The sequence below is a fragment of the Rhinopithecus roxellana genome, chromosome 12 (assembly GCF_007565055.1).
Source record: "Rhinopithecus roxellana isolate Shanxi Qingling chromosome 12, ASM756505v1, whole genome shotgun sequence".
In the NCBI taxonomy this organism is placed as follows: Eukaryota; Metazoa; Chordata; class Mammalia; order Primates; family Cercopithecidae; genus Rhinopithecus; species Rhinopithecus roxellana.
The window spans coordinates 44263466-44287979 of record NC_044560.1 but is presented as its reverse complement, the minus strand read 5'-3'; the positions used below and the strand labels follow the sequence as shown (position 1 = coordinate 44287979).

The 24514-nt window shown below is 39.1% G+C and overlaps 1 protein-coding gene across 2 annotated transcripts in view; it reads left to right on the top strand.

The window, feature by feature from the left end:
• CACHD1 (cache domain containing 1) overlaps positions 1 to 24514 on the top strand; it is a 228110-nt gene that overhangs the window by 117560 nt on the left and 86036 nt on the right. For both annotated transcript variants that reach the window (XM_030913272.1, XM_030913273.1), the window contains one exon: positions 17419 to 17525. In XM_030913272.1, the coding sequence (XP_030769132.1) occupies positions 17419 to 17525 (107 nt within the window). The remainder of the gene's footprint in view (positions 1 to 17418; positions 17526 to 24514) is intronic.

The following is a 24514-nucleotide window of genomic DNA, read 5'->3' as shown; positions in this document are numbered from 1 at the left end:
AGTGGCCTGTAAGGATTCCCTTCTATTATACTGTGTCTACTTGGCTTTGAATGGAGCCCACTTTCCAGTGAAATGTGTGAAGGAATTTTGGGAGTGAACCCTGAGCTGATACTTTTCTAAACGTTGGCTGAACACAAGCACTTTGTAAAATTAGAGGAACACCTCAGTTTTTTAATGAAGACTTAAAAATGGAAAGAGTTCGTAGTATGTTGTTAGAGTGAACAAAGGTACAAATTCTCAGGTCCCTCAGAAAGTGCTTATCTACGTATTGTAATGGCTGGGGTGCCTGCTGAACACATTTTCAGTTCACGCCTTCCTTTTCTCTTTTTGGAGATAGAGGCTCACTCTGTCACCCAGGATGGAGTATAATGGCGCCATCTCGGCTCACTTCAACCTCCACCTCCCAGGCTCAAGCGCTTGTCGTGCCTCAGTCTGCAAAGAAGCCGGGACTACAGGGGCGCATCACCACGCCCAGCTACTTTTTGTATTTTTAGTAGAGATGGGGTTTCACCATGTTGGCCAGGCTGGTCTCAAGCTTCTGACCTTAGGTGATCCACCCACGTCGGCCTCCCAAAGTACTGGAATTACAGGCTTGAGCCATGCTTGAGCAACTGCACCCTGATGACACTTTCCTATATTCCAATCCTTCCAAAAATGTCTCCATTTTGAATCTCAGCAACTTCATGTTGGAGTTAGGTGAGGAAAGGAAGATCTCCTAGTCTTTTGAAGCAGTTTAAGCATGTGATTAAAAACTTTTTTTTAATAGTAGGGAGATTTGGTTTTGAATCTCATGAACTCGTGTGTGGACCTTTGGAAGTCACTTATTCTGAGCCTCAGTTTCCTCGTCAGGGAGATGAGGATAATGAGAGTACCCAACTCACATGGTTGTTATAGGGGAGATGTTTTTAGGTTGTACTTAGACATTTTTAAAATTTGATTATGTATTTATTTCAATATTCACTATGTTAACAGTTTTTTTTTTCTCTAATGGCAATAGCAAAGTTTCTTTTAAAAGAAATGTAGCTGAATAAAATTGAACTATTTTAAATGAAAACATTAAGTGAATGTGACTAAATGGTTGAAAGTGATAGAGATGTAGTAGTGACTAAAGTTCATGAAAAATGGGCTCAAGGTTACTGCTAAAGTCCTTCCAAACGGTAAGATATTATAGTTCTATGAGGCAAACTCTTTCAAACGATTTATGCCTATGGACTGTATCTTGCCATGTGTGTATGTATTAATACTGCTTTTATAATAAATATAAGTAATTGGACCTCAGATAAGAGACCCCCAGTCTTAGTTCTGAATCTTCTTCATTCTTAAGTCATCTGGGCCTTATGAACTTTTTTTTTTTTAACCCAGCACTGACCCAGTAGTATGATGGCTGTTTGTTATTAACATTTTAAGTGCCTGTAGCCTATTAACCTTGCTTCTTCTCCAAATATATTAAAGATTAGTTAGAACTAGACAATGTTTTTATAAGTAATTTTAACTAATGGTTAATTTTTACTTTTTGTCTCAGGCCTAACTTTTCATTTTTAATGATTTATAATCCATATTTGGTTTTCTTCACTAGTGCTTGATAGTACATATTTTTTAAAAATAAAATGCCTTCTGAAGAGAGAGGAGCTTTAAAGAGCTCTAGTATAGAGCATTCTGAAGAATACACCCTGAAGGCTATAGTATGATGACAACAGAGAGAACCTGCAAAGTGGCAGAAAATTAATTTTTCAGATGGGTTTGATACTTTCCTTCTCAGACCAGTCAACTCTTAAAATTCTTGCACAGGAACCTTAAAAGTTAATTATTCTGCACAAGGTGCTGCATAGTGATTAGGTACTCTGTCAATGTTTGTTGTTGAAGGAATGGTCTAAAGAATTCACATTCTTCAATATGGGAAAAAAAATAGGTTAAGTTTAATCAAAAACAAACTCATTTTCAATGGTATCACTTAAAAAAACATGGTTTTGAGAGTGAGCTTATTTATTTATATAATTTAATTCGCAGCTCCCTTTGTGTTCCTTTAGTGAGGTGCTAGGAATGTAGGAGATCCTGGGCTCTCCCACAAGGAGTGAACAAGTGCATAATTACACCCATGGACTGTATCTGACCTGCAGGTATATTTTTTCGGCCCTCATGTGTTTTAAAGGTTTTTAAATTTGTAAATTTTAAAATCTGTTGCCAACATTTAAACTTCGAAAGATTAGCAATTTAAAAATCCAAAGTATCTGTCTTCTCATGAAAAATCAGAAGATTTGGCAATACTGGATCTACACTGCTGCTTAGTAACAGTCTGCTTTCATGAAGAGCAGCTCCCCTTTCAAGACAGGGGATGAGTTCCTGATCTGATATGTTATACCCAACCTATTTCCCTGATTTATATCACCTGTTTGGCCCACCTTAGCATGTGAATTTGCAATTCCTGACCTGAAAAGACCATACAATGTTAATAGATTTGACTTAAGAAAAATGTCTTATCCATGTGCATTCTCTGCTATGCCAACTTAAAAATGTCCATTCTCATTCTCTCAAGTTTTAAAGAATATAACTCCTTTAGGCATAACACTAAGAATAGCTATCCCTGAAACCCAGCCTTCCACAGAGATGAGATTCTGATGTGTGCTTCTAAAGCTATTGTTTATTCAGCAGGCCCTACTGATCCTTGGTTTTTATATAAACAAATCAATACTTTTTTTTTTCTTCTTCTTCTTAAGACAGAGTCTCGCTCTGTTGTCCAGTCTGGAGTGCAGTGGCATAATCTCATGCCTCAGCCTGCTGAGTAGCTGTGATTACTGCATTCTTCATCAGTAGAGACAGTTAAGTACCAAGAATACGGAGTCCAAACACCTATGGCACTTAATAAAAGGTGTCAAATGCATGCTCTGTCTAGTTGGATTCACAGCTGTCAGTCAGAAATTCCCCAGTCTTTCATGTAGTGACATCCTATCTTGCCTTACTAAGAAAATGCCACACCTAGCTAATTTTTGTATTTTTGTAGAGATGGGGTTTCACTGTGTTGGCCAGGATGGTCTCGAACTCCTGGACTCAAGTGATCCACCTGCCTCAACCTCCCAAAGTTCTGGGATTACAGGCATGAGCCACCACACCGGGCCCAGATCAATAATTTTATTTTCCACATCACTTAATTGATGTATCTATTTCTTTCCCCAATTTCTTCTATAGATTTTACTACCTGTTGGTATTCTTATTTTTTTTAATTTTTGGTGTCTTTATTTAAAAAGAAGGGGGCAAAGGGGAGAATAAGCTAGGGAGGAAATACTGGAAAGATGAATTTAGATTTTTATTCTTTTTTGTATCTCCAAGTGGGGTTCAGTGCTGTTATCCTCATTTAGTTAATGCATGTTAATTGACTAATCATGGTAAGAACTGACATTAAGGCATCTATGTCTGGCTTGATGAGCAAATCGATGCTCTGATGGAGCTAGAGTAAGTAAGCAACTTGTTTCCAAGGTTCTCTGAAGTCAGTCACCTGGAGCTGGAAGACTTCAGCTGAATAGATAATTCTCTCAGGGGGAGACTTAAAAAGCTTCACTGATTCCAAAAATGAAGAAACTCTTGGAACCATTGTCAAATTGGATTCCTGCTATTTTACAGGGAGCTCTTTGAGTTGAGACATCCACTGAGATTGATATAGTTACTGTGGAAGGCAGATAGGACTCATCTCATCTTCTAAGAACACAAATTTAGTGCATTTCCAGCTGGCACCCACTTGAATTACATGATTTCAGGAATCCCATCTTATTCAGCCTCTTGAGGGTATTGTGCTGCAGACAAAGCAACTAACGTAGGTTCTGATGCAAGAACACAGGCTCCTGATCATAATAATTCTCATGAATAGCACCATTATAACCGTGTTAGATAGGGTTCTCCAAAGAAGTAGAACCAATAGGGGGTGTATGTGTGTGTACATACAGAGAGATGAATATTTATTGTTAGGAATTAGGATTGTGGAGGTACGAGTCCAAAATACATGGTAGGCTGAAGCTGGAGACTCAAAGAAGAGTTGCAGTTGGAGTTCAAAGGGAGTCTGCTAGGGAAATTTCTTCTTGCTTACGGAATGTCTGTCGTTGTTCTACTAAGTCCTTCAATTGTTGAGGCCCACTGATGTTACAGAGAATAATCGACTTTACTCATAACCTATTATTTAAATGTTAATCTCATCTAAAACATTTTCTTCACAGAAACATCTAAAATAGTGTTTGGCCAAACCTATCCGGGTAACATAGCCCAGCCAAATTATCCCTCTTGCCCTTTTACCCCTTTTGTCTTTAGAAAGGGTAGAAAATTATACTGCTAAACCTATCATTAAAATTAAGGTTTTGTTAACCTTCACATTTAGACTAGAGAAGGCTAAACTCTCACTTACAGAACTTTCTACCATACTCTCCTGCACTGCTTCTCTTAAAAAAGTTACTGAGCTGCCTGGAAAGGAATCTCAGCATTTGAGTGATTATTTTTTTCCCTGTAAATTGGTTGTGTATTTTGTGGCGTGATTTAGATGTTGTATACATTTCTATAATAGGATTTCAAGTTCGTTAAATATTATTGACATCATATGAGCCAGAGGTAACTTACTCAGAGAGTTGTTTTTAATTTTGATGATTAACATGCTGACCCATAATGTTCAGGTTCCTGTACTTAGCTCTTTAGGAATTTATAGTAGATTTAAAAGATACAATTTCTGTTCTTAAGGGACTTAGCTTCAAGTCAAGGGGTTTTTCTGTTTTGTTTTGTTTTTTAGTTATTTGTTTTTAAAATGAACTCAAGCATGAGCTGCTCTCATTGCTAAGAAGAGGCAAGTCTTTTTATTTTATTTGCAACTACTCTGGTGCAAAAGAAGTATCATAAGCAGTAAGTTCAGTTGTGATGTAAATTATACCCGAGTCATGTAGTACAAAGAGTGGATGGGCCTGGACTCTGCCACTTTGCCGTGTAATCTTGGGACGTTCACTTAAAGTCTTTGGTCCTCAGTTTCCTCAACTGTAAAATGAGCAATTTGAACTATATTTCAGAGACTCTTCCAACTTTGAAGACTGATTTAATTTTCCTCAAACTCCTTAGAAGGTTGTTTGTTTGTTTGTTTGTTTGTTTGTTTTTAAACTGGAGCCATTTGCCATTATAGGCAACTTTTCCTGCTGCTCAAATTAATAAATTCTGGATTCCATGAGAGAGTTTGTTTTCATCTTTTTGAGAGTAACCTTATGGGGGGTTGAAAGATGATATGCAGCAAGACTCACAGAGTTTAAATCACTCATTCATCCATTCATTTGAAAAAATAAAGGCTTGTGGAATGGTTTATGGAAGAAATATTTCAGCTGGGTATTTAAGCAGGAAAAGGGTTTGAATATATGGAGATATGGAGGAAGGGCTTTCCAGGAGAGGAAGCTTAATATGAAGAGATCCCATGCCTAGAAATGACCAGGAGCACTGAAGAGGAACTTGTATATGGAGCAAATGATGGAAGAGGCAGCTAAGAAGTTGGATCAATATCAGATCGTAAGGATCCTCAAATGCTAGGCTAGAGAATTTAAACTCTGTTCAGTAGGGTTTAGGCTCCATAAGTGAAGTAAAGAACAATGTCTATCTTTCTCTTGCTTCTATATCTACGGTCTGACACATAGTAGACACGCAATAAATATTGATTGCTTGAATGAGGGAATTAATTTATGATTCTTGAGAAAGGGAGTACGATGGTGAAACCTGAACTTTAAGGGAATTTCACTTCTTAATCATGTAACAACTGGAAGACCTACCTGATTTCCTTTATGTAAGCAAAGAGCAAGAGGAGGCCTGGACTTGGATGTTGGCTCCTACTTCTTGAGTTGATTTTGGGTAACTGAGAGTGATGGTACCAGGTGCTAAGGCATATTTGTTCTTTATGTACTCTCTCATCTTTCTTAGTTACTTTAGTTCAGGGACTCTGTCATATACAACTGTATTCAATACCTTGCTTAAATAGGCCCTCAATATTTGCCAAAGGAGTTAGTTTGTAGTAGCATAACTGACTTTGTCTTTAGTGTTTGAGTCTCAGTCACTATGATGCTGTCAGAATTAACAAGCTACTTCCTTTCTGGGCAGAAATTGAACAATATTATTAAATACTTTTTTGCCTATTGATAGCAGTCATTGTTTTAATCTGAACAGTTTTATTACAAGCTCTGATGTGAAACATGTTTGATATTGATTTGGTTATCTCAGTTATCAGTTATGCTTAATAATTTTGTTATATGCATTTTGTATATTTGGGAATGTATATTTGGGAATATATATTCCCAAATACCTGCATACATGGGTATCATTTTCAACTCAACTTGTCTATACCATCTTCAAGGCAGTCAATGTATAAGACATTGTACTAGATACTGTCTGATGGATAAAGATGAATAACACAGTATGTACCTTCAAGAGCTCATAGGACACATGTAGAGTAAGCTAAGGCAGTCTGTGGCAAATGTCATGAAAGAAATCCAAAGACTTTTAGAGGAGGAAGAGATTATGAACAAAGGCCTCCGAATGCTCAAGCTCGGTGAAAAAGTGGTAGTCAAGGCCTTGAAGAGTAGAACTTCCACAGATAGATCTAGGGGAAGAATGCTTCAGACCAGAAAACAGCAAGTGTCCATACAGCAATTGAGGATGGGGAGGTGGAAGACCCAGCTGGCACGATGGATAAAAGAAACACCATGGTGGGCTTGAAACACTAGGTCAGCTACACAAATTTCTCTCAGTAAGCACTAGTTTTAAAGCAAGGAACAGCTGTGGTCAGGTCTTGGGTAAATTAATTAGTTGGCAAATGAAGAATAAATGATGGTAGAAAGGCAAGTTGCTTGTCAAGTTGGGCCAGTTAGATAATCACAGACAAAGTAATGACACCTTAAGGGACAAATGTACAAAAGCAAAGATGTCCAGGGACTGGTACATTATATAGAGTGTCAAAATAGGGATGTACAATATGTGGAATATGGCAACTAGGTTTTCTTGGAGAGTTTGGTAAGGAGGAAGATTAGAAATGACAGCTCCAAATTTTAAATTGAGTATTTTAGGAGATGGGAATCTATTAACTGAAGGGTGAAACTAGGAGCAAAAGAAGACTTTTAGGAGGAAAATGATGGATCCAGTATAAACATGCTGATTTGGAGTTGCAGGTAGATCATTCTTGGGAGGTGTTTGCTAAGCAACTGAGATTAACCTGCAGCAGCATTTTATTTTCATCCCACAACTTCTTTATTTTCATGCCACAAATATTTTTACCCCCATAACTATGTCATGTGCATGGCAGTTCAGGTAAAAGGGAAATTTGAGATGTCTACTTTTAATGTTGTATTAATGTATAGGTTTGTACAGAATGTTTCAAGACATAACAGCTGACCCATAAGTTGGCAACTCCTGTTTTTTTCTAACCCAATTTTAAGGTAGTGCACATGGAAAATATGATATAAAATGTTAACCTTATATACATCTTATTTCTTATTATAACTGTTTTTATGAGAAATAAGATGTTGTGACTTAGGTGCTTGTAACTTTTGTTTCTTTGTTATCTCTGTGTCACAAGGTCAAATAATGTGACGAGCTTGGTCCTGAACAACTGAGTTTAAATTTATTGCAAGTCGTATTATTTCTCTATGAAGATGTGTTTTGTGTTTATGCCCATGAAGTGTTGTATGGCAAATCTTAGTCTTTCAAGTCATTTTCACTGCCTTATCTCACTTCCATTTCCAATGCCTTTAAAAATTATTATTACCTGCAGGCCAACTAAATGTTATAGATGGTCTTTCTGGATATTGGTACCAGAGGACTGGAGTTAAGCTCAACATTTAACAAAGATATTACAGAAAGCTTTGTATTTATGAAAACTTAGTTACATATGTTTATACTTCAGTGAAATACTTTTTTAGGCCTGTTCTTCTTTAAACATTACGTTACTTACATTACATTCTTCATATGTTCCTCTGAACAACCTGGTGGGGTAGAAACTGTCTCTGCCCACCTCCCTCATTCCCACTTTTACAGATTAGGAAATAGGTTTAGAAAGTTTATGGCAAGGTAATCCCAGCACTTTGGGAGGCCTAGGTGTGTGGATCATCTGAGGTTAGGAGTTTGAGACCAGCCTGTCCAACATGGTGAAACCCCATCTCTACAAAAAACACAAAAATTAGCTGGGCATGATGGTGGGCGCCTGTGATCCCAGCTACTTGGGAGGCTGAGGTAAAAGAATCCGCTTGAACCCGGGAGGCGGACGTTGAGGTGAGCTGAGATCGTGCCATTGCACTCCAGCCTGGGCAACATGAGCAAAACTTCGTCTCAAAAAAAAAAACAAGAAAGAAAGAAAGGTTATGGCAGGACTTAGTGGATGGAGAGCTGGGTTTGGAATTTAGGTTTCCTGATTCCAAATGCTGTTTTCTTTTAATGGTACACTGACCAGTAGTAAAATTAGAGTGGGTCATCTGCCAAGTGAAATGCTAAACTATGTATTCCTTCTTAGAATTCTACTTGAGGTTACTAGATGACCCTCCAAACTTTCTAAATTGGCTAACATGCAGCAATTTGTATCATTTCCCTGTGTGTGCTTGTGTGTGTGTGTTAGATAGATGTCTTTATGTTTAGGAGTCTTCCTGAGTACCCTTGTAGCAGAAAGTGCCTGCATTTGGATCTGCTGAGAATCTAGCTTCCTGCATTTTTCTGTGCGACCTTCATTGAAGGAAGAATGGGAAACCTGCCTCACTGCTTATGCTATTGAATTTCACCAGCTGCCTTTTAGGGATTTTAAATAGAGATGGTTTTGTGATTTTTCTTTCTTTTTAAAATCTGATCTCTGTAGAAAACTGCCTAGCAGACTCTACCAGCTTTAAGAAATAGAACCTGTCTTAGCTGCAAAGCAGAAACCATTTTGTGCATTTTTATTGTGAAAAATACCAAAGCAATTTCAAAGAAGGCCCAGATTTACAAATCTATCTATAATCTCTTTCTGGGGACTTGACTTATCTGGTGCGATGATGTAGATATCTGTCTTTACACTCTAGCTTTATTAACTTGTTAATATTGGGATAGTATTCCTTTTGTAGAATCAGCCATAAGTATTCTGCATCTTATATTCTTCTGTTTCTTTAACAGAACAGGGAGATGTGTGGACAGGACTCTTCCCTCCTCGGTGCATGTGTGCTGGTAGATGGAACCAGTTAATCTCCAAGGTCATCTGCTAACTCTTAGTTGTTAGTGCCTCTCTTTTGTGTCTGTGCCATACCACTCACAGTTGTCTGCTGTGTACTAAATATCAGTGTGTGTGAGGGGAGAGAACATACCCAATTTACAGTCTCTGGTCTCTAGTCCTGGGAAATCTCAGCCTCTTAGGCTTTCTATGTGTATTTATCCAGCAGACATTGACGAAACTTTTGCTCCTCACAAGGAGACTCTGAGCTAGGCCCTGGGTATAAAGAAACATAAGAAAAGACCTCTCCCTTTGTGTCTACCAAGCAAAGGAGAAGGGTGTATAAATAAATAACTGTCAAGTGTGTCAAGTCCCTATTAGAGGTCAAGTGGCAGGATGGACAGGGGTGCTATGGAATGGCAGAGAGGCAGCCTGCAGACCCCACCAAGCTGCTCTGCCCAGCCTGTTCTCTCTTTGATTTTTCCAGATACCCATCTTCTTGTGCCCCCCGTCCAGCCTAGTGATGAGGAAGATAAGGATAAATGTTTAATGTGGTTGTGCGCCCACTTCCAATCCACCCTAGATGTCACCTGTGCAATTTTCCAAGCTTTTATGAGAAAGTGAATTGAATGATAATACCATCTTTTGAATATGGAAGTGAGACACAAGGTCACAGCAGGCCCTTATCTCCATAGTCTGTTGTGGTAGGGAAATGGCGAAAAAGAAATATGGTTGGTCTGTGTCATACTTAGACTTAATAGAGAGGGAGACACTTTATTGCTCTGAAAATCTTACCTTCCAAGGGCATTTGAAACCAGCCCTTGTTTCCAATCTGGCTGAGTTGCTGAACCCTGAAGGTTTAATCCTTATTACTGATAAGAAAAAAAGAATGTGACTTATCACCCCAATCTCTGCAGTGATGCAAGGAAAAACTATTTCTCGGAATGTGATTACATGTTATTTGACAGCTTTTTGGTTGGCCCATTTATTTAGGTGTTTGAATAAGTAAACTCAGTCAAGGGGGGGGTTGAGTATTATTTACTTTATAAATGTGATAGTTCCTTTTTGAAGTGATCCTGCTCTTGCCCCTTTCCTCTACCATTCAAACAGAGTTTAAATATTTGCCATTGCAGATGTTTGATTTTTATCTTAGCTCTTTCTTTGTTTAACTTTATTCTTATGGGTGGTTAAGTGGACGATAAGGAGGTTCTTGTTTAATTCTTTTCAACTGGTGTTGCTCAAATATTTGGAGAACAGATGCTTCCCAGAAAGAATGAGCAGGAACCTGGTTGAATGGAGGTGAAGAGATATGTGTCCGTGTCATATCACAGTAAACCAGACCCTGTGAGGCTGTTACTAGGGCCCCGGGGCCTAGTAGGCCTGAGTGTTTCTCAGTGTCCAGAACCTTCCTTTAGCAGCTCCTGCAGCTACTAGTGAAGGGTTTTCACCGCCTTTGTTTTGCAGAAAAACGTGTGCTGTTCTAAAAACAAAGCTTGGTAATTCAGTGGCACTCACAGCAAAGGCCCGCTTGTGTTGTGAGCTCCCCTTGGAAGCCTCTCAGCATTTCTTCCATACCCACTTCTGATCGGATACCAAGTTTTGCTTTCAGAAGAAATGATTTTTTTTAAACCTTTTGCACTTATCTCAGCATTTTAGCAGTGATTAAAAACAAGCAAACAAGTAAAGAATATTCTCTACCCTATTAGCTATCATTACATTGGCTTTGTGTGTGGACTTGATGATCAGTTTCCACAGGGATTTGCTTTTTAATCATTACCTTAAAAACTCATCCATGAACAATTCCACATTTCACCACTGCCCTTGGAACCGACACTGTGGGTGTGATTTTTATGTGCTATGTGATAAATGAGGCAGAATTCTCTGGAAATACTGAGAAAAACCCAGGTTTCTGAGTGATTTGCCTGGCAAATTACCTTCCCTAGGAAATTTAAACAAAGACTAAGAAAGGAAGTAAACCCCAACTGGTGGGGGGATGGGAGGGTGGGGGAGGTGGGGTCTTTTATATCTCTTTCTTTCTAAACTGGGACTCCACTGAAAAGTTGATTTACACTGTGAATCGAGGCTGAATGAAATCCAATTGGAACTCACTTGAACACTGTTTTGATGTAAGATTCAAAGCTTCTGCAAATTTATTTTATCTTCTACATTTGCTGATCTCCTGCTTGTAAATCCTGTTGAAGGAGAATAAAAATGACTGCAGCCTGATGGGAATTAAATGTCTGAAGTTCAAAGCAGTTTGCACATCAGAGCAAACGTCAATCAAATGAACATCTTGCAAGCCAGGCAGGGAGTGAATTTCTCCATGGGGAAGAGATCAAAGTGGGAGTCACAGTTCTGTTTTCTCCCTCGGGATGCAGTTTCGATCAGTTGTTCATGAAAGTAAATCCAGAAGGAAGTTTTTTTTTTTTTTTTTTTTTTTTTTTTTTTTTTTTTTTTATAACTTACAGGGGTTGGAGAGATGGAGTTGTTTCTCTTGAAACTGAATTTCAGGCACTGGTTTTATCTTATGAAAATGAGTATAGAATGCAGCTACAATCCATTATCTCCTTTTTTAGAGTCGGGGTGTAAAGGAGATTTATATCAGTAATTTCTATTGTCATTACTAACTTTTTGAAAGCACAGGCATGAGGAATGAAGCAAACCAAACCTCTTAAGTTGATTTGCCTATTCATTTTGTATGAAAATCTATGATTTTACCACTTCTTGGCCTTTCCGTAAACCCGAAATTGTATAAATGTGACTGGCAGCTAATGTACTTCTTAATGAAAAATCTTTTAGGTAACCCCTAAGAATAAGTGACATGTTTTTATAAAGTGTCTTAAGTATGAGCTTTATATTTCCAACATTCTCCAAATCAGGGCGAATAGCATGTTTCTTTTTATAAGTCACTTTTCTCAAAGGCATATGGGCATAAAATGCATTCCTGTCTTCAGCAAGGTGACTCTTCCTCTGGGGACCAGAGGTAGCTAAAGTAACAAGGATGACTGAGCATGTTTTACCCCTATGTGTGGAGTCTGGAGTCCAGAAAAAGCAGTAGGGGTTACAGTGTTAGTGAAGGGTAGAAAGATAAGCACTCTTCACTTGTGCTTCCAGTAGTTATTCCTGCTAACCTAGCTGGTCCACCAGCCCTGTATATCTTAAGCCCCTATTGACACCTCCTTCTTCATCTGACTGGCACATCAGTGGTAGTGAGAAAAGCAGCAGAGTGAGGTTGATTTCTAGGCTTTTCATGCTAACTTGACTGGCGAGTGAATGCTGCACGGCTGAAATTCAACATATGTGAGAGAACTCACGGCAGTTGAGACTCTTAGGAAATATAGTAGATGTTCAATGAATATTATGAAATAAAATGCCCAGAGCTTTCTGGTGACTTAACTCTGCCCTTTCTCGTTAGTCAGTCAACCAGTAAGAATTTATGGAATGCCCCACCTTCCAGCAACTGTGCTAGACATGAGAGAGAAATATAAATCCTCCAGTAACCTACAGTCCCATTGGGGGAAGCTAAAATTTCTCAAGCACATAAAAGGTTTTAGAGAGAATTCAGAATTCAAGAGCTACATGGGTAGGGTTTAGTCAAATAGGGGTTCCATGATAAAACTTTTTGGCATTTCACCCCCATGTAACACACATTTATTTGGTATAGGGGGAAGGCAAAATGAGTAATATAATTTGTTCATTATTTATAATAAATCTTATTTTTATTTATTTATTTTTTTGAGACGGAGTCTCACTCTGTTGCCCAGGCTGGAGTGCATTGGCGTGATCTTGGCTCACTGTAAGCTCCGCCTCCTGGGTTCACGCCATTCTCCTGCCTCAGCCTCCTGAATAGCTGGGACTACAGGCGCCTGCCACCACGCCTGGCTAATTTTTTGTATTTTTAGTAGAGACGGGGTTTAACCATGTTAGCCAGGATGGTCTCGATCTCCTGACCTTGTGATCCACCCGCCTCGGCCTCCCAAAGAATGAATCTTATTTATAAATTTTATTGATGCAGTGGTCTGAATATTTGCCTTCTCCCTCCCAAATTTATGTGTTGGAAACTAATCACCAACACGATCCTATTAGGAGGAGGGGCCTTTGGGAAATGATTAGATCATGAAGGCAGAGCCCCCATGAATGGCATTAGTGCCTTTACAAAAGAGGTCCCAGAGAACTGCCTTGCCCCTGTCACTGAGGACACAGTGAAAAGGCCACATCTATGAACCAGAAAGTGGCCCCTCACCAGACACTAAATCTGCCAGTACCTTAATCATGGACTTCCCAGCCTCCAGACCTGTAAGAAATGAATTTCTGTTGTTCATGAACCACCTAGTTTACAGTCCAAATGGACTAAGACAATTGATTAGTGTTTTGTTGGTATAAGCAGAATCTTAAAAAAAAAAAAAATCTGTATCTAATGGATAGGACTGTGATATTATGTTGTTTGATTACAAAACAAGAAAAATAGGAAGAAGACACAAGCATATAGTTAAGAAGCAGAATGGCACTAGTCAGCTTGGAGGAGGAAGGACTCATCATGGGCCAGTACTAGGGAGAAATTTGAAAGAAGAGTTGAGCTGGGCTTTGAAGAATGAGTGGAGTGGACACTGGAGAGCGTCACAATTGGGGTTGAACAGAAGAGCACATAGGGAAGGGCCAGTTTGGTTAGAAGTGTAGGATAGGAGATGGTGGGAAGAGAAGGTCCCGTAGATTATTGTTGACAAGTACCATGTCGTGAAACTGTTTTATGATGGAGAAATGTTTATCAAGCACCTACTTTTGTTAATGAGTCACTGTCATTTTTATTGTTATAAAAATGTTTTCGCAAATGATCTTTTCAGCAAAGGAAGTAAAACAACCTATAATAATAGTTGCCTGATGTCCCTGGTCCCACGAGCCAGCTTGCGTTTCACAAAGGTCCAGAAAAATCTATGTATCCTCAGCATTGGACTTCAGCTCTCTCAAGGGGTAATGCTGAAAGCGAGGTGCTGTCTGTGGAGACTTAATCCAGATAGACAAAGGCTCTCTGCGGGTTTACACATTTCCTGGGAAGATTTGTCAGTAACCCTCTTGAGTTGCAAGTTCTTCTTTACGTATCACTTATGCGGAATCGTATGTGGTTTGTCTCTGGAAAGGAGTTGAGTGATGGGTTCAAGTCTCTCTTAGGTCCCTGACTTGCTATGCAGTCTTTGGTGTCATTTTTCTCAACTGTGAAATGGGTAGGAGAAAGGGTTCATAACTTGGACAGCAAAGTCCAGATGTGAGCTGCATACATACCTCAGAACTACCCTGTGCTCTTGATCTAAATCCATTCGGAAGATCCTGTTTCTTCGGTCTCTTTGAGTCATACAGGAAAGTACCTGTGCTCATGCAGAAAGCCATTCCTTTGCTTTATTTCTAAAAGAATCTGCATAGCAGGGTTGGAAGGCACTTCTCATTCCTCCAGAGCCTGTGAAAGTCAGATTCCTTGGCCTTACCCCAGACTCACTAAATCAGACTCTCTAATAGTGGATCCCAGGAATCTGCATTCCAACATGCATCCCAGGTGGTTCTGAAGTAGCTAGCTAGACTTTCAGTATTGTAACCATTCAACTGAGTCATGGTCCTCACTTGCTAAGATTTCTTGGAGTCTTCAGGGGAGCCCAGAACAGGACTAGGCACCCTGGATGGTGTGGATGGTCATAAAAGACCAATTAATATGAGCACCTACTTATGACCAGAACAATGCTAAGCAATGTATGCAGTGGTGAACAAAATCAACAAGACATGGTGCCTACCTTCGTGGCACTCTTGTCTATTTATGGAACCTGATCTATAAAAATCATGAATAGAACTGTAACTTTAAAATTATGGCACATGCCTTGACAGAATATGGAGGCATTTAACATAGACTTGGGAAGTCGTCACAATCAGGATAGGCCTTTCTGAAGAAGGGATACATGAACAGAGGCCTGAAGGATTACTAGACAAGTAATCAGGAGAACCTTCCAGCCTTCCATTGTCCAATATGGTAGCCATTCTTCAGTGACTATTTACAAATTAAGATGAAGTAAAGTAGAAAATGTAGTGTCTATGTTATGCTAGCCACATTTCAAATACTCAGTAGCCACATGTGTCTAACATGTCAGACAGTGCAAAAATAATACATTTTCATCATCCCAGAGACTTCTCTTGGATTGCCCTGGTCTAGACCAGCAGTGATGAAACAGGTCTGGAATACCACCTGTTTTTGAAAATTAAGTTTTATTGGAACACAGCCATACTCAATCTTTTATTTATTTTCAGTAGCTGCTCTCACACTACAATGGCAGAGCAGTTGCAACAGTCTTTATGGCCCACAAAGCCTAAACTATTATCTCTCCCTTTATAAAAATGTCTGGGAGGGAATAGACTTAGTGTGGCCAGCTATAGCTTAGAGAGAAGTGAGGTTGTAGTGATAGTGCCTTGCCAGCATGGACACAGCAGCTGCTGCTGTATTAATCTCTTCTTTTCCCTCCATCTGTGGCTTCTGAGGCAGCAGTCTTCTCGTCTAGACAAACTGGAGTAGGTCCAAGGAAGGGCAGCCACGTTGATGAAGCAACTGTGTCCTTTAAGGCACAGTTGATATTGTCAGTGTAACTCTGCACTAGGTTAGAGCCTGGACTAACGGTCTCTTAAAATCCAGCTATCTCCTTCTTTGAGATGATATGAAATAAAACAAGACTGTTTTTAGCTTTTGCTGTTTGAACCAACATACCATGTGAAAACCTAGTCCCCTTGCTTGTGCAATCAGTTCCATGTAATAGTTCTTATGTGTTAGGAGATGTGATCAACAGATTTTAAAGTTCATGCCAGTGGTCAAATGGATATTGCTTTCTAGGAATGTTTCTCCTAGCTTTAGAGCTTCTCTATTTGGGTTCATGGAGTTGCATTAGTGGTTCCTGAAGTTTACATTTTAACACAAAGTTTTAAAAACCTCATTTCATGTTGCATTTATTTGGGGATCTCTTACAAACTTTGAGTCCTCTCAGGATCTGAAATCCTAAATAGTTTACTTAGAAGTTCAAGAGCCTTCACTTTTGTTACTCCTGGATGAAATTCACTTAAAAATACTTTTTTTTTTTTTTTTTTTTTTTTTTTTTTTTGAGACTGAGTCTTGCTCTGTCACCCGGGCTGGAGTGCAGTGGCCGGATCTCAGCTCACTGCAAGCTCCGCCTCCCTGGTTTACACCATTCTCCTGCCTCAGCCTCCGGAGTAGCTGGGACTACAGGCGCCCGCCACCTCGCCCGGCTAGTTTTTTGTATTTTTAGTAGAGACGGGGTTTCACCATGTTAGCCAGGATGGTCTCGATCTCCTGACCTCGTGATCCGCCCATCTCGGCCTCCGAAGGTGCTGGGATTACAGACTTGAGCCACTGCGCCCGGCCTTAAAAATACTCTTAATGACTATATGTAAATAAGCTGGTATGTTTTCCTATTATATTCTTTCAGATTGTTGTCTGCTATAGCAATGGATCATTGATTCCACTAATATTTATTGATCAGCTACTAGCTAGAATAATAGTATTGTTCTAGCTCTAGTACTAGCATTACACTACCACTGGAAATGAAAAGACTTTTGCCTTATTTGCTTGACAGTCTAGCAGGTACAAGCTATGTGTCATGTACTATGAGAGGAACTTCCATACATTATGTTTAATTTTTTTATGGCTCTGGAAAATAAGTTTTATTATCTTTTTCAGATAAGAAAACTGAGACCCAGAAAAAATGAATAATCTTTCTAATAGTGATAGAGCAGTGTTTCACATCTAGACCATTCCTACTCCACACCCATTCTTTATCCTTCACGACTGTCTATTTTTGTACTTGGTCATTGGTTTTCCAATAGGATAATTTAAAGAATTCTGTTTTACATGTAACGTCAGAGCACCCATCTGATTTTTTTTTTTTTTTTGTAGCTCTGTTTTGAATTTTGTCATCTATTTTCTGTATGATTTTATCAATAGTACTGACTTAAGTTTATTGGAGAAAAGTTGATTTGAAGAATGGTTGTTTGTTTTTATCTTGGAATTGAATTTGATTTCTAAAACCTTCTGGATGCAGGTGTCCCCCTGCCCCTCCCCCAATTCTGAAATTTTTTTTTTTGAATATTTAAATCTAAATCACAGTTGTACTGTTTATGGGCTGATCTATCTTGTACACAATGTAAATCATTATTTTTGTTGGTTGGTTTTTCTGGACTGAATAAGTATTGCTTATTCTCTCCTATTTTTTCAGGTTCGATGGAAGCTTTAATACCAATGTGTCTAGAACAATTAGTTGTGATCGACTTTCTACTACTGTTAATAGCCGCGCCTTCAATCCAGGACGAGACTTAAATTCAGGTCAGTAATCCGTTGGTTTTACAAAGATGAACTGTATTCTACCACATTCAAGTTGAATAAATATGTTGCTTCAAATTTTTTTTTTTAAATTTTTGAAGAGAAGTATTACATACTTAAGATTGAATATTTCTTGCTGGAAAGTTAACCCTCAAGAGAGGAAGAGGGAAAAAAAAATCAAGCTTACATCTTAAGCTTCTACTAGATAGCTATATATATGGTACATGCCAACTACCTTTTTATGCTCTTCAATCTGTTAACTCATTTTTCGTGAATTTTACATCTGTTATTTTAAAGGTTATTTTAGAGACCCTGTTATCTTTGCAATAGGAGGTATTGGATGTTCTTTACTTTTCCTAGTTATAATTTTTAATCTGTTTTGGGATTTTTCTGGAAGGATGTTGTAAGAACTTTTCTACTAATAAACTTAGGGCCATAATACTGTATACCAAGGTTGAACTTTCTTCCTGTTCTCATTGGAACTCAGCTGAAGGCAGTGTTAATAATGACTGGGTATTCGTACTTATATATAACTACTGATAGCTCCAAAGTGAACTGATATCTCCAGTTTTTTGCCCTACAGTTCCACTCCTTATTTCTCTTTTTGTCTCATGTACTCTTGTTGATTGATATATCTCAGAACCTAGAGGCTTCACTGTTTAAGAGCTGCAAGAAACTTGAGAAATAATACCATCTCCAATCCTCAGATTTTACCAAGAAAAAAATCTAAAGCACAGGAACCTCCTAAGACTTTCCTTATTGCTGGAAAGACAAAGCATCCTTAAACATGAAGAACTATACTTCCCAAATTCCAGGTCTGTTGTAGACACATAAAGCCAAAGAGAAAGGCAGAGGACCAGAATATTTACTTTTAGGGCTCCAGTAGGTCTCACTTTGGGGCAGAAATTGTAGTCTTTGGGAATTGTATACACAAATCATGTAATCTATTAGTTCTGAAAAGAACAAGCTGTAAGTTGCATGTTTCTTAGGCATAATAAAACTATAGCTGCTAGATAAATGATCCAACCTAAATCTACTAGGCATATCTTTTTTCATTGGTCAGATCATCTGGAACCCTCTGCAGCAAGTGAGGTTTACTACTAGAAGGGAAGCTTAATGAGAATGGTTTTCATTACAAAAATAACAAAAGAGGGTAGACAAGGGCATGGAATGGGGAGATAAATTAACGGGGAGGATTCCACAACTTGCACAGGGTGCAAAGCTGGAACTTGAGTCTCCAGGTTCCCAAATTCCATTTTTTCCCTAAAACATTCCTAGGTACATGAGAGATGTTCCTGGGTCGAAAGACTTGAAATAGCAATCTTTGAATAAGATCAGATATAAGTGTTCCAGAAATACATACTGTAATCCAACATTGTATGTAGTTAAGTTTTTTACAAGTCATGGTAACTCATGGGTTTTTTTGTTTTTGTTTTTGTTTTTTCTTTGAGATGGAGTCTTGCTTTGTCACCCAGGCTGGAGTGCAGTGGCATGATCACGGCTCACTGCAACCCCTGCCTCCCAGGTTCAAGCAATTCTCCTGCCTCAGCCTCCCAAGTAGCTGGGATTACAGGTGCCCACCACCACACCTAGCTAGTTTTTGTATTTTTGTAGAGATGGGATTTCACCATGTTGGACAGGCTGGTCTCGAACTCCTAACCTTGTGGTCCACCCCCCTCGGCCTTCCAAAGTACTGGGATTATGGGCATGAGCCACCTCACCCAGCTTTTTTTTTTTTTTTTTTTTTTTTTTAAAGACAAAGTCTTGCTCTGTCGCCCAGGCTGGAGTGCAGTGGTGCAATCTTGGCTCACTGCAACCTCTGCCTTCTGGGTTCAAGCGATTCTCCTGCCTCAGCCTCCCAAGTAGCTGGGATTACACCCACCACCAATCAGCTAATTTTTATATTTTTAGTAGAGATAGGGTTTCACCATGTTGGCCAGGCTGGTCTCGAACTCCTAAATTCAGGTGATGCACCCACCTCGGCCTCCCAAAGTACTGGGATTACAGGCATGAGCCAGTGCACCTGGCCGAGATTTAAGAATTAGTGTGCATTTATACAATAATTAACTTTTAAAAATTAGTGTGTATTTATATAAGATCCAGATGGATCACACTTAAATGTTAATAGTTATTTTTTAATGATGAAACTGAGATATTTTTACTTCCTTATTAATTTTCTTAATTTTAAATTAAACATTTGTTGTTTTTATAATCAGGGGAAAAAATAAAACAAGAAGGAATTATGGACTACTTTCAAATGCATTTTCACTCCTTTCTAGTAGACAGCACCTTCCTTAACATATTTCCAATGATAGATCCTAAGTCTGGTGTTGAGATTCTAGAAGCTCCATTAACCTCCTGGCTGTGTGACTGACAATAGGAAAGGGCAGGCTTGGGCAGACTGAGGGTGAGGTGTGCTCACTTGGGGTCCAGAATGATGGTCCACTGCCAGGACCACCCACCTCAGTGAGTCAGATCTTGGAGGATCTGGAGGCTGTGGCAACCAGGGCCTCATCCTCATTGCCTTATTTTACTGTTTATTGTATTGTTTCTGATAATGAGCACATTGTTGAGATCTGGCTTCATTGTTAGAAGTAGTGTTACTTTTTCTTAGTGAATACATAGGCCTTTCTTCTAGGTTATGGACTTTAACTTTTGCTCTGAATGAGTTAGAAGGCCATGGGGGGGAGTTTACACAGGGGAATCTGGTGAATGACCTCTCTAGTATATGGCCATAACCTGGAAGAATGGCCTCCTACCTGTTAAGTGGAAGGAATAAGTACAGCTACAAGTCATTTGACAAATACTTATTAAATGCCTTCTGCATAGTAAGTACTCCTTTTTGTTCTAGGTCAGGAGCTGTAAAACACACACACACACACACACACACACACACACACACACACACACGGCTTATAATCTGGAGGCCAGGAGCCAGGAGACATAGAAACAAGTGATATGTTAGAAGATGATGAATGCTATGAAGGAAAAGTAAAGCAGAGATGAGACGTAGGGAATACGGTTGGCTGTCAGGGGAAGGAGAAGACGACTTACTATTTCATCTGAGGGTTTGTGGGTGAGATCTGAGTAAGTGGGATTGTAGACTGAGTTTATCTGGGGGCAGCATATCTGGGACAAATACCTTGAATTGGGTGACTGTTTGGTGTGCTTGGAAACTGCAGGATGACCACCGTAACTGTGGTGGTGTGAAAGAACTGGGAGTAATTAGGCCAGGGAGGCAGTCGGGGGCCAGGTCACCAAGAGCCTTATTTTACTGGCAGTTATAAGGACTTTAGCTTTGGCTCTGAATGAGATAGAAAGCCATCATGTGGTGGGGGAGTTACACAGAGAAGTGACATGATTTGACTTAGGTAAAAAGGTTTACTGAGCCGAGACTAGACCGGACAAGGCAAAGGTAGAAGTAGGGGAAGGCAACTTAGAAAGTTACTCCAAAATCCAGGGGGCAGACGATGATAGTATTAATAGTGCAGTGACAGTGGAGGTGGTGAGAAGCAGTTGAATTCTGAATATGCTTTGAAGATAGAATCAGTAGGATTTGCTGGTCCATTGGATAGTGGGCAGGATGGGGGACTGGGTATATGAGAGTGAGAGAGAGGTCCAGAAGGACTTTTAAGATCCTTAGCCTTATAAGGAGAAGGACAGAGTTGTCATTTACTGTGATGGGGAATGCTGGGAGAAGAGCAGGTTTATGTGAGAGGCAGGTTATTAAAAGTTACGTTTGAGATGCTTGTTGGATATCTAAGTAAAGGGCCTCATAAGCAGTTGGGCATGTAAGTCTGCAGTCTAGGGAACAACCAAGGCTAGAGATTCATCATGTATTGATAGTACTAAAATCATGAGGTTCTTTTAGATCATGTAGCAAGTGACCGTGGGTAGAAAAGAGAAGGGCTCCAAGGACTGAGTCTTGGGGGGTGCATTACTGCTGAGGTGACACTGAGATGAAGAGTAAGCTGGAAAGGGAGCTGGGAAGGGCAGTCAGGTGGGTGGAAAGAGGACCAAGAGGGCTGTCTCCCTGAAGGCAAGTGAAGAAAGTGTTGCAAGAAAGAGGGAGAGATAACTTTGTCACCTAGTCTCTGTATGCTGAGGGTCTAGAAAACCAACCATATGATTCAGCAGTGTAGAGGCTATGGGTGAGCTTGTCAACGGTTGTTTGGTAGAATAGTATCATAGGCTGATCCTAGAGGGTTCAAGCTCTGGAGAACGGAGGAGAGGAGTCAGAGAAAATAAGGACTTGAACTCCTGAGATTTGCTTAAAGGGAAGTTGGAAGGCCAGATGAGATCAAGAAGATATTTTTTAATTGAGAGAAATTATACTCAGTTTTTGTGCCAAAGGGAATAATTCAGTAGAGATTGACACAAGAGCAAGGGGAGAAGATTGCTAGAGCTTTTTCCTTGATTAGGTAAGAGATGCTGTATCACCAGTAAAGGACCTAGAAGCACAGAGAGTTTATTCATAGCAAGAAGAGGAAAGGAAGAGTGCATGTGTGGAGATGCTTATGTGATGATGAATGTGAACTTAGTGACACTCCCTTCTTAGTGATTCTTTTTTTTTTTTTCCAGAGAATTAGAGAACAAGATCATCAGCTGAAAGTGAGGACCAGGGAATAAGCATTAAAGACCTATTAGTGGTACTAAGATTACCTCCTATTACTGGAATTTAGACTGAAACTCAGTGCACAAATAATCCCAACAAAATGCTGATGTATTTCAGTGTTTATTTGTTAAGGAAGAGAGTTCAGATAGTTTGAATACTCAGAGCATGGGGAAGAAGAGTGTGGAGAGGGCAGAAGTAAGTAGAATATAAAGACGAGATCCTGAATTTTTACATTTCTATGAGCATGTCTCAAGTATAACCTACTACATAAGAAGAGTTATTCTCAGCACGGTTGACACAGCTAGATTTACAAGCAGATTTTGGCAATATTCAGGTATTTAAGAACCGACTTGCTTGCATTTGAAGTTTTGCAGCATTCTACTAGGCAGTGGCTACATCCCAAAGTCCACATACTTGAGCAGTTATTTGTAATATGAGAGGAGTGGGATATGGTGAAAGGTGACCTCAGAGTTCCCCCTTTTCCTCCTGTACAGCTCATGCCCCTTTTCAGAGCAGAATTAATGTACTTCATAGGTTATCACATGTCTGATATTTACATCTGTAAGATGTCCAGCCTTAGGCTCTTTCAGACTGTATATAATTCATCAATGGGCCCCTAATTGATAACACAGTTTCAGATTGCCTCTCAGACTAGCTGGAAGCAGACTCACATAAATTATAAACCATTCTTAGCTTCATTCATCCAAAACTAGGTCATGTGTCCATTCATCCAACACACATGTGTATTCTTTTTCTTAAAACCACCCCTGCCAGATCTCTACTTTCTAAATTGACTCCTTGTCCCTGAGTCTATTCAAATAACTAAAGTTTGACAGTGCATGTGTTATATTATGGTTCTGGTAATGTTTTGCTCAGGTTCTTTCCTGCTTTTATCCCCACTTTCTCACTCTCTCTCTTTTTTTTCTTTTAAATTCCTGCTGAGCTATTTTCTTGTGCATGGCCTGATCCCTAAAGAGAGTTTATTTGAAGAGTCCAAGAGAAGTTGTCTCTTGCTCTCTTGAGTTATGCAATTGAGGTGAGAGTGAAGTAGGAGTTAGTCTTTCTCACTGAAAGAAAAAGCGTCTGGACTTTCTTTATTGCGTTTGATTTTAAAGAGCATTTGAAGTTGCAAACTTCGATCTTGGTAACATTGCAGTCTTCATTGAGAAACAGGATTCATGGGGTGTAAGGGGCATTTATAAGTCATGTTACAGAGGTAAATGCTATAGGATAGGATGTACAGGTGGGCCTTAAAGGCTGTCGTTTGTTCTGGTTTCATCATTTCCTTCTATGACTGATAATGAGTAGCTGTGTACTACGTACTCTAAGTTTTTCTCTTTAAAATACCATGAAAATTACCCATTAAATATGCATTAGAAAAATTCTCCTGGTAACAATGCAATGAAAAAGCCATGTTCTACCTAAAATAAAGAAGAAAAATCAACCAAGCTAGACATTTCTCATTCTTTTTTATGCCCAGTTGCTTCAGCTTCATGATTGCATTAGTGTCATAAAATATGTAATTATTTATATAACATTTAAAAGCTGTTTAGTCACTCAGAAATCTAGATTCTTGAGCTTGTATGATTCAGTTTATATTCGTATGTATAGGTGTATACTATGTATATGCACACACAGAATTAAGGAACTAAACAAATAAGGTTCCTTTCTGTACCTGATTCCCTCTTCAGACTCTATTCCTATACTGCAAGCTATGTCAAAGTTTGGTCGTTCTTATAGTTTCTCACAACAACCCTATTACACTGACTTCAGAAGATTTTGTTAGCCATATACTGGCATATATACATATATACACAACATATGTATATAAATACAAATATACACACTCACACTCATACTACATATCAAAATGGATATAGCCTTTTATTAACTTAGTAAATGTATCCTGAACATTTTTTTATTTTTATAAAATAAGATTTTATGCAGTAAAATCAATAAAACAAATCTTAATTTGTTTATTTAAGCTCCCACATTTAGACATACTGTATTAGTCCACTCTCATGCTGCTAATAATAAAGACATACCTGAGACTAGGTAATTTATAAAGGAAAGAGATTTAATTGACTCAGAGTTCAGCATGGCTGGGGAGGCCTCAGGAAACTTACAATCATGGTGAAAGGGGAAGCAAACAAGTCCTTCTTCACATGGCAGCAGCAAGGAGAAGTGCAGAGTGAAGCAGGGAGGAAAAACCCCTTATAAAATGATCAGATCTCCTGAGAACTCACTCACTATCACAAGAACAACATGAAGGTAACCATCCCTACGATTCAGTTACCTCCTGCTGGGTCCCTCCCACGACACATGGGGATTATGGGAACTACTAGATGAAATTTAGGTGGGGACACAGCCAAACCAT